This window comes from Notechis scutatus, chromosome Z (genome assembly GCF_049901735.1).
Source record: "Notechis scutatus isolate UNSWTSFEM ecotype Mainland chromosome Z, rNotScu1.2, whole genome shotgun sequence".
NCBI classification, from domain to species: Eukaryota; Metazoa; Chordata; class Lepidosauria; order Squamata; family Elapidae; genus Notechis; species Notechis scutatus.
In genome coordinates, this window is record NC_142025.1 from 107,069,308 (window position 1) to 107,080,677 (window position 11,370).

Consider the following 11,370-nt stretch of genomic DNA (forward strand, 5'->3'; position numbering starts at 1 on the left):
TTAGCATATTGGTGAGACCTCAGTCCATGGTGATGGATGATCTCAGCAAGTGGCTTATTATACTCCTTTCATTAATATTATTAATTATTAATTATTTGCCTACAGTTGTTATAATATATACTAAATCTAGCAAGTCAAGGAAATTTGTAGAATAATATATCCTTTAGTAAATGTCTATGAAGATGCTCAGTCATCCATGTCATGGTTGTCCCAAAGGTGGTTTTTTTTCAAGAGACAAGCAGAATTTCTTGTTTCTTTTTTAGAACATGTTTCATTTCTCATCCAAAAAGCTTCTTGAAAAAAGCACCTATTATAGTAGTAAAAATTTGGCATTTGTCTATAATAGGGACCATGACATGAAATTGAATACTGCCCTGAAATCTATTAAAACCATAATTTTGTAGGTACTATGAGTATATTTAGCATTAGTTAAATGCTAATGAAATAGACATAGACCTAAAGGTGATCTTCTTGCATTAAACCTGCATAGTTAGATTATTTTCTGCCTCAAAGCAATTGTACAACTTTCCCAATAGATGCATCACATGAAGTTTATGGATTTTATTTTGAAATTCATTGGTTCGGCAATGACCTGCCATGATTTTTGAATATGGGAACAATTATGATTTTGCCCCAGTGGTCTGAAAAACAACCAGAAGCATCTATGAAGGTGGAAACTGATGTAAGGATTAAAGACTATCATTCCATGTTGGAACTGAGTACTTCTGCTGGAAATGATACAATGAGGATCATAAGTGGTTGCATAAAATCTACTCCTACTTGCTGGCTCCCCATCTTGAGCCACATTACATCACCAGCTCTACGAAGGCAGGAAGCCTTAGTGAAGGAGTACAACAAAATTACGAGAAACCCCCTTCTTCCTGTGCAAGCTGAACTTCCTCATCTATCAATTGGCAGTTTAAATCCAGGAAGCCCTCTCTGGCACTCGCTCAACAGCTGTCTAACAACTTTGACATCAACACACAGTGGAAAGCCAAATGACCTGATGAACACCCAGATACAAGCAGTTGCATAGTTGATCCTACACAAAAGGTGCCAGGTTTTGACCTTCCTCACCAGCATTGGTCATCTTTGAACAGAATCCATACCCAACATGGTGTCTGCCAAGACTCATTGTTTAAGTGAGGTCTTGTTTCTACCCCTCAGTGTGAATGTGGTGTTCCTCAACAAAATATCCATGACATTGTCCCTGAATGTCCATCAAGAGCTTACACCGGCCAATATCTAATGGACATTATCATTTGAACCACAAGAAATCCATGTATTTGCCATATGCTAAATAAGTAAAACTTCTCCTGGCATGAAATCATTTTCTATTTCCATTTCAGTCAGAAAATTATGCTGGGTAGCTTCCAGTTGAGTTTGTCACCAGTACAATCTTGCCTTTTTGAAAATTTTATTTGGGTTTTCACAAAAAAAAACATAATACAAATAAAACATCTTTAAAAAAAAAAATAGCATGGTCCCTGGTTACACTTCTTCATACAAACACAAATTCAATTTCATGTTCATTCTTGTGTTCTATTCCGTATCTTATTACTGTTTTACATTTTCTACATAGTTTTCCCCCTCTTTTAATTTTCTCAACTTTATTTTGATTATCTCATCTCAATTCAAATCATTATATTTATACTTTTGTCTGTCCTGTTTTAAAAAATTGTTTTAAACAATTTTTCCCCTGTAGTTACTAATTGGAGTATGACACCTTTATATCTTTTAATTTTATCCATTCAACTTTTATTTAAGCTTCAATGTATACCTTTAAGATTATAACATTCAATATAATACATAACTTCCAATCGAATTTTGCTTGGTACATTCTTAAAATACACACTATATTCTTAAAAAAAGATTATATATATATATATATGTATGTATGTATGTATGTATGTATGTATGTATGTATGTATGTATGTATGTATGTATGTATGTTTTCTGAGGTTCTCGCGGGTATTTGTATGTGGATCTTTGGTTATTCGGGTTTTCTCCCGCGTAAGATTCAAAGTATCTAGGCAACGTTTCGATGAAGTCTCATTCATCATGTTCAGGCTTGCTTCTTCGGCTCTGTGCTTCTCAGAGTGATGTGAGCTTTCAGCTGCTTCTTCCTTCTAACTGCCAGTGGGGTGTGACTTGACTGGGTGGGGCTTGGCTGCGTTCCGATTGGGTGGGGGTGTGTTTTCATTGGTTGGGGGTTTGGCTGTGTTCTGATTGGTTGGGGGTTGGCCATGTTCTGATTGGCTGGAGGTGTGTTCTGTTCAGGTGGGGGCTTGGTTGTGCTCAGGTTGGTCTTAGTTACTGGGGATTTGAGCTGGTGAGCTGTGATCTTGCTGTTTGGCTTCGAGTTCGTGGTGGGTGCTGCATCTTCATGGTGGGGGTCAGTTCGCTTCATGTATGGCTCAGGGGGTTTGAAGTGGGTAGTGATGCAGCTGCAGTGCGGCTTCTGGTCTGCGGTCATGTCTCATCTTCTGTGTGGGTGTGAGTCTGCTTTTTACGTGGAAGTGTGGTGGTGGCATCTTGTGTGGCCCTCGTGGGTGTGGGTCTGGTGTCATTCATCATGTTAGGTACTCGTCTGTTCATGAGGGCGGGTTTCCAAATGGCTGGTAAGCGGGAGGTGTCATCTCTTTTATTCATGCTGTGTGGGTGTTTTTCTATCTCTATGGCTTGTCTGATTATTCTGTTGTTGAAGTGTTCGGTTTGGCGATAGCTCTGGTATTTTTAAAGTCAATCTCATGTCCTGTGGCTTTTGAGGTGTTGGACCAGGGAAGAGGTCGGTTCTTCTTTTTTGATTGAGTTCTTATGTTCTTCAACGTGCACTTATTCTTCAGTTAGTTTGTCCAATGTATGTGGTGGGACAGGTGGTGCAAGGGATTTCGTGATACTCCTTGGTTTTCTACTTCGATTTTGTCTTTAGGGTTTTTAGGATGGTGGATATTTTTCTGTTTGTGCAGAATGCTGTTTAATGTTGTGTTTTTGGAGGATCTTGCTGATTTTGTCTGTAGTGCCTTTTATATATGGGAGGAGGGCTTTGCCGTTCTCTTGTTCTCTGTCTTGGATTTTGGTTGGGGTTTCTTTTTGGATTAGGTGGGTAATCTTCTTTCTTTGGAATCCATTGGCTGTTAGTACGTTGGTGAGAGTGTTTAGTTCGGTTTTTAGGTGTTGTTCATCAGCTAAGCATTTTGTTCTGGAGATGAGTGTCTCAGCTACGGAATTGATCTGTGCTGGGTGGTGGTGTGAGAGTGCATGTAGATAGCGGTTTGTATGTGTTTTCTTCTGGTAGATGGTGTGTCCTAGGGAGCCATTGGGTTTTTTGTATACCAAGACATCTAGGAAGGGAAGTTGATTGTTAGCTTCTGTTTCCATGGTGAATTGTATTTTGGGGTGTAGGCTGTTGAGGTGTGTGAGGAAGTTGTTCAGTTTTTCTTTCCCGTGTGGCCAGATTGGTATACAAAAACCACAGACCAGAAGCCGCACTGCAGCTGCATCACTACCCACTTCAAACCCCCCTGAGCCATACATGAAGCGAACTGACCCCCACCATGAAGATGCAGCACGACCACGAACTCGAAGCCAAACAGCAAGATCACAGCTCACCAGCTCAAATCCCCCAGTAACTAAGACCAACCTGAGCACAACCAAGCCCCCACCTGAACAGAACACACCCCCACCCAATCAGAACACAGCCAAGCCCCCACCCAATCAAGTCACACCCCACTAGCAGTTAAAAGGAAGAAGCAGCTGCAAGCTCACATCACTCTGAGAAGCACAGAGCTGAAGACAGAAGCCTGAAGATGATGAATGAGACTTCATCAAACGTTGCCTAGATACTTCCAATCTTACGCGGAGAAAACCCGAATAACCAAAGATCCACATACAAATACCCACGAGAACCTCAGAAAACATATATATGTGTGTGTGTGTGTGTGTGTGTGTGTGTGTAAAAAAAAACACTCATTCCATTCCAATTCAATTCTATCATTAATATTCATTAACATCTTAACATCTTTAACATTTCTTTTCAATTAAATATCATACTTCCTTGGAAACACTTATAAACTTTCCATAATTATTTTTTTTTCCATATTTCTCTTCACTTATATATTATAAATCATTAATAATAATTAAAATGTTCCCATCCTTTCCTAATTTAATTCTCTCATTCACTTCATTTCATTTGTTAATTAACAAACATTCCACTAGATTACAATAAATATTTTATCCATCATTTTAAGCATATTTTCAAAGATTATTTCTATTTGTAATATAACAATACTATCTTATGTACCTTTGCAGAATCCCTTTTATAATTAAGTTTTCACCCATTATCTCTAAACAGGCTTATACTTTCAATTCTTATACCTTTGCCCTGTTTCTCTATATCTTGTTTCTGTCCTTTATAACTTCCTTTCCTTCTTCCCTCTCTTCTTCTCCCTCCCCTGTTTACCCCTTTGCATCTCTACTTCTACTTCTCTCTTCTCTAATCCCCTCTTCTGTTGCTTTCTAATATTATACTTATTTTTCAAACTATTCTTTTTTTTAATTGTTTTTTCAAATCTTAAACTTTTCATTCTCTTTCCTCTTCCCCCCCACATAAAATTACTTGATCATTAAAGATGGCTTCTTCTTTGTCCCAATCTTCTTGTTCTGCAAACGTTTCTTGTTGTTTCTCATAGTTCCAGATCTCCATTTCTAAGAGTTGAAATACGAAGCCAAAAAACCTCTCCCTTCTTGTGCATCTTCTTTGTACTTTTTAAGTTCCATTTTCAGTTCTTCTAAAAGTGGTGCCATTTTAAACACTTTTAAACAACCACCCAATTGATTTTAGTCATTTAAATGCAGTAACCAAAAATCCAGAGATCACCAAGTAATCCAAATAATCCCAAGATGTTTCTTCTTGCTTCTTTTTTCAACTATCTCTTCCTGGGGTCCTCCTATTTTGTTGCCAAGTTTCAGTTAAAATGTATCTTTTAGGAATCTTGTTGAGGTTTTAGTTCCAGGCTGTCTCCTCCATTTTTCCAGATCCTGTCCTTTTATTCTTTTTCACTCCTTTCCTGCTTTTAAAAGCTTTTAAGTATCCAGAAATCTTTATTATCCCTTTGACATTTTATTTTCAGCTTAAATGTCTGTTGATGTCAAAGTGGTTTTTGTTTTTTTTAATTTTGTGCTTGTCTCTTAGCTGTCAGCATATAGAAGGGAAGAGAAAAAACAAACCAAATCCTTTCCCTTTTCTTTCTCCTTCACTGCTTCAAAATCTTCTTTGGGAACAATGTTATTTTTATATTGTTTAAATACCAGGGTACCTTGCATTGTTGCTTTTGCAGTTTAATCCGGTCAACCAAGACTTTCACTTCTTATCTTCCTCCTGCACATTCTTTTCCAGTCGAGTTCTTCTTTGAGGTGGCCATTTCTGACCACCGCTAAAATTGCCTTCAGGAAAGGGAGTAATGGCCAGCTGCGGAGGAGAGATGCAGCTCTCTTCAACCCTGCTGGCAGTCTCCCCCCTCTTCACCACCTCTACGGGATGGCTTAGCCCCAAAGCCAGCCAGCTTGCGGCACTCCAGGTCCAAGCACGGATCGAAACCACGCACGATCGTGGTTTCAGTCTGTCAGCAAAGAAACTCAAATGGAAGTCGTCACCAGTAAAATCTTAATCAATCCCTATATCCAGATGAGATCAAGTACATGCACAGCTATGGTAAATTCTGCTGGCAAAAAAGCTTGAAGTTTATTTATGAAACATTAGAAAACAATTAACAGTTAATTTACACATTGCCTTCACTATGTGGTATTCAGTGGTGGTATTCGATTTTTCCCCTACTGGTTCTGTGTGCATGGCTTGGTGGGGGGAGCATCATGTGACTGAGTGGGTGTGTTCAACTTAATGTCACTCATGCCCATGCCCACTCAGTCACATGACCCCACACCAAGCCATGCTCATAGAACCTGGTAGGATTTTTTTTTTGAATTTCTACCTATCTACCTATTTTCTGGCCAGGCAGGCTTGGTCTAATCTGTCAAAGACCTGGCCTAATCCTGCATGCCGCCCACTCTCCCTTCACTAGTCACACACATCACCCTGTTTCCCATTTTTCAGAGCCCTGGCCCTTAATCTCCCCATTTCTGCTCTCAAGATTTTCATCATCCCACGGCCGTGACTTTACCTTCCTTCTGTGGCTGGCTGCCAGGGAAGGCAAGCCAGGAATGAGCCATTGTTGTTGCTGGGCTTCCTGCTAGCCCATATCTCACCCTTGTTATGAGTTGCCTGCAGCCGCCATGTGGTGTTTTTTTGGGGGGGGGGGTGCAGTTGGACTCTAGCCACACCGAAAAAAAGATGCAGCAGCTATAGGCTTCTTGCAGTGAAAATTACCAACCTCCAGCTTTACTCCTCTTCTGCAATGCACTGCCATGGTAGCATTCTAGACGCCACCATGCAGGTCCACCCCATTGAGCCTGCTGCACTGTTTTGTTTGGACTTGCTTGGACAAGTCTCTCTGGTACAGCGGGCTCAATGAGGTGGATCTGCATGGCCAGTGTCTAGAACACGGCAGTGGCAGTGCATTGCAGAAGTGGAGCAAAGCTGGAGGTCGGTAATTTTCACTGCAAGAAGCCTACAGTCCATCACATCTTTTTGCCACTTGTTTGCTGGCTGGAACCAAGCCAGGAGTGGCAGCTTGAGGATTCTCCTGCTAGCAAAGAAGTGGCAAATGGAGGCTTCTTGGTGGGGGGATGGGGACATGGTGAGACTCAGCTGGGAATCAGAAGGCAGCTTCTGCACCCTGTCTGTCCCTTTTTGGTCCTTCCTCCACATCAAAGTACCTTAAAGCAGGGGTCCCCAACCACCAGGCCCCGGACCAGTACCGGTCCATGATCATTTTGTACTGGGCTGCAAAGAAGTGGGTGCCGCCATCTTGTTTCGACGGCACTTGAGAAAGTGCTTCTGGGTGAGCTTGTCAGTCGTTGGTTGGAAAGCGGCGTTTGGGTGCTGAAGGAATCCTCGTGCCTTAGTTTTGTCGAAGGGGGTCGGCTTCGAACGAAGAGCCATCCTGATGGCGGTGGAGTCTCATGTTACTCAGAAGGAGATTAAAAAAGAGCCCGAAAAGCCCATCGACTGCGAGAAGGTACAAAGGAGGAGTTGAAGGTGGCAGGGAGAAGCGGGGGATGGCTGGCTGGCCGGTCGCTCGGCTCGCCTTGCCTTGGTCATGCGTGCTGATGCCAGTACTGGTCCGTGGATCGGTCCATGGATTGTACCGGTCCATGGTACAAAAAAGGTTGGGGACCACTGCCTTAAAGGGACAGACTGGGGTGACTGCCTTCCAAGCAGCAGCGGAGCCAGGTGAAGGGAGACAGAAAACTTCACCTAAGTCTTCTCCTTCTTCTCTGGCATACACATTAAAGCTTGGCAATATTCTTCAAAATATTCTCATTTTTAACATAATGTAATTATTGCTATCAAAAATATTAAAAAGTAGATTTTATTCAATGTTCAAAGTTGTCTTATTTTAATACATAGAAGAACTATAGGTAATCCCTGGGTTATGAGCATTCTCTTGGTGAACATTTGAACTTATTCAATAAGCACTCCCTAGCATTTGCAAACAAGGTCCAGGGGTGGGATTCTACAGGTTCTCACCTATATGCTAGAACCGGTTGTTAACATTCTAAGGAGTTCGGAGAACCAGTTGTTAGAAGAAATGGCTGGCCTAATCCTGTAAGGAAGGCAGGAAGGAAACATTCTGGTGTTGCTTACAGAAACTGCCTCTTTGTTAACCCTTATTACATTCTTGGCAGGACTGGACTTCCTATCTCAGGAACTTATCTGGAGTTTTTTTTCCTCCTTTGCTGGTACTTGGCTTGTAGTCAAGTGCCACTGTCAAAGTTACAGTGGCACTGAGAAAACTGATTTATGACTGTTTTTCACACTTATGACTGTTGCAGCATCCCCAAAGTCACGAGAGGCCAGGCAAGGAGGTGCATGTCTCAATGTGAGTGATGTTGAGTTGGCCACACTCAGCCAGTCACATGACCACCAAGCCACACCCACCAACTAAGCCACACCCACAGAACCAGTTGTTAAAAAAATTTAATCCCACCCCTCTCCAAAACTATGAATCTTTCAAGACCACCATAGTAGTTCATCCTTACAAACAATTGCAGATGCTCTGCAACATTCATCCTGCACATTGCTGGCCAAAATGGAGCTTCTGAAGGTTTCACCCTCCCCTCAAAAAGGTCCATTCGACATCCAAAGGCCTCGTCTGGTATGTTGCCAGCCAAAATGGAAGTTCTGAGGGGCTCATATGCCCCTTTGAAGCCTTGTTTGTGCATCCAGAGGATTCCCTCAACCCATTACCATCCAACATACAGCTTCTGAGGGTTGGATGTGGCCCTCTGAGGCCCTCCATTTGGCTCTCAGCCTTCCCTGGCCCATTGCAGGCTGAAATTGAGCTTCCAGGGGTGGATCCATCCCCCAGAGGCTGCATTTTGGCCAGCAACAAGTTGGGGGAGGCCCACAGCATTGGAGGACCGATTCATCCCGCAGAAGCTCTACTTCGGCCAGCCACCAAAATCTAGTTTGCTAGATCTTCATAAAGTAAGTGACCTGGTACAGCAGGTAGTGGGGGAAGCAATTGTGGGGAGCATGAGGTACTTCACTGGGTCAGAAAGGTATTGCAGGTAGCCTGTTCCATCAGTACCCCCCATCCTGAAACACCTCATACGCACTTAATGACCCTTCCATTTGATTAGCGAATGCATGAGCAAAAGAAGGGAGTAATCCCATTCAATCCCATGAGATTCACTTCTATGAATCCTTGGGTTATGAATGGAATGGGCAGGCTCGTAACTTGAGGACTACCTGTATAGCAATTTAGAAGGCAACTGCTTCTGTACCAAGTATGTCAGTTAAATAGTCCTATAGAGCTTTAGGAATGAAGAATATATAGAATAGTCTTTTTAAAAGAATACTTGCACAATTTATTTGCAAGAGCACAGAGTCAGAAAAGGATAAGTTTCACAAATTAAGTGGATTCATACACAAAGTATGCATTTTCATAGTCCCAAAAATAAGATTTAATTCACTTTCCCCATTACTTTAACAAAGGCCTCTTTAACATCTTTGTTCCTCAGGCTGTAGATGACAGGGTTCAACATAGGAGAGACCAAAGAATAGAAGACTGCAGCTTTCTTCTCTTGATCTGCAGAGAGATCAGATTGAGGCTGCAAGTATGTGAAGCAGATGGTGCTGTAGAACAACACAACAATGGTGAGATGTGTGGCACAAGTAGAGAAAGCTCGTTGTTGCCCTTCAGTTGAATTCATATTGAAAACCACCCTGGCAATATGGAGGTAGGAGAGCACTATAAAGCCAAGAGGCAGCATAAGGACAATTACACTCAGAGCGAAGATTAAGACCTTTATCATATAGGTATCCAGGCAAGCTAGTTGAAGCACAGCTGGTGCTTCACAAAAGAAATGGTTGATTTCATAAGGTCCACAGAAGGGAAAATTTACTGTGCAAACTGTAAGTGCTGCAGCATTGAAAAAGCCTCCAAACCAGCATATCCCAGCCATCTGTACACACAATGGCATTCTCATGATGATGGGATATCGCAGTGGCCAGCAAATGGCCACATAACGGTCATATGCCATAAGAGCTAAGATGAAACATTCTGTTATCCCACAGGAGAGGGTTAAGTTCATTTGGGCCATGCATCTGTTGTAAGAGATCATCTTAGTTTCAGAAGCCATGTGGGCTAGCATTTGAGGGATAATGATCAGTGTGAAAAATATATCCAGCAAAGATAAGTTACCAATGAAAAGATACATTACTGTGTGGAGACGGGAGTTGATCCAGACCAAGAAGATGATCAAGCTGTTTCCAAGAACAGTGATAAGAGACATAGTGAAAAATATCATAAAAAGGAGTGGCTGTAATATGGGATGACTGGTAAAGCCTAGAAGAATGAATCCATTCACTGAAGTCTCATTCTGAGTCCACATTTCACCCACCAAGCTTCACCTATATGATAATCATAAAAAAAATTGATTTATCTTCAATACTTTAGCTGACAAAGAAATATTATTTTCCCTTTTTATCTTAATCGCTCTCTGGATTATATAGTTTTGTTCTGGTATGTAATCAGAGGCCTAAAACTAACCAGAAACTTTAATACAAGTACCCAGCATAATATGAATGAATCATAATACAGAATAAATACTCATACAGATACGTCAACAAGAACACTATTTGCCAATCATGCTTAATATAATTTAAACCTCATTCTTTACAGATTTGACTTCTCAGCAAAGAGAAGTTTCTTTTTTCATTTTTGTACCAAGACAAATGTATCTTTGGCTTATTTTCTGCATAAATGCATGCATTTTCCTATGATTTTATATCATTAAAGGTATTTTAAGCATTAAATAATAGGTAGTACCTTCCCATTGGCAATCAATAAAAAGATAAAATATGGCTAAGCAATTTAAAGGTTTATAGATTAAGTACCTGATGGGTTATATGTGAAAGATATTTAATATGCATGCTTCCTTTCTCATACAATTTATGGTTAGTGATGGGTATTATAGAATACGTGTCAAGAAGCCCCTTGTATATAATTTAGATTCTCAGTTGAATTAATTTAAAACTTTGGAATAGAACCTTTCTTTATGATGATGTATGAGGCTTTAGATTATCAATCTAATTTCTCAAGATAAGAAAAAATAGTCATAGAGCTGGGTCATAGAGCTATTGCTGTTGCTACTCATTACTGCAGTTACAGTTACAAAATAAGTATGGCAATAAACATGCCTTTGACTAATTTATTATGTTAATACTTCATATTTTCTCTAGAATCTTGAAATTATAATGACTGTTTTCTTAGACTTTCTTATAATGATTTTTTCTTAGACTTCCAAAGGGAAATAATTAAAATATTTAAACTAATTGTATTCACTCATCATTTAGCAAATTCCTTAGCCATTATTTCTCTTAGCAAATACATAGGTATGATGAAAAACAGGTATATATTTTTTAAAATAAAAATTTCTTAGTGCTTGCAACTAAAAATAAAATGATTAATTTGAAGAATCCTGATGATATATGCTGAATGAATGCTTTAAAATGATATAATATGGATTTGGCTAAGTAATGTAAACTATAAGTTACAGTTTTTCTTTGAAAATGTTATCCCATACTTAAGGATTTGGTAAAAATTTATAATTCAAAGTTTTCAACATTATTTTAGAAAATAAAATTACATGGCATAAATCAAACATTTTCATTAGTTCATTAGTTTCATGAGTTCATTAATTTATTTTTATTTTTTTGTTAATTTGTGGCTGTAATTGGCTTTT

General features: G+C 40.1%; 1 protein-coding gene across 1 annotated transcript; it reads right to left on the bottom strand.

The window, feature by feature from the left end:
* Positions 1–9,087: 9,087 nt before the first annotated feature.
* Positions 9,088–10,017, bottom strand: LOC113424044 (olfactory receptor 2G3-like). Its single transcript, XM_026685648.1, has one exon. The coding sequence runs from the start codon at positions 10,015–10,017 to the stop codon at positions 9,088–9,090; it is 930 nt and encodes a 309-aa protein (XP_026541433.1).
* Positions 10,018–11,370: the final 1,353 nt, after the last annotated feature.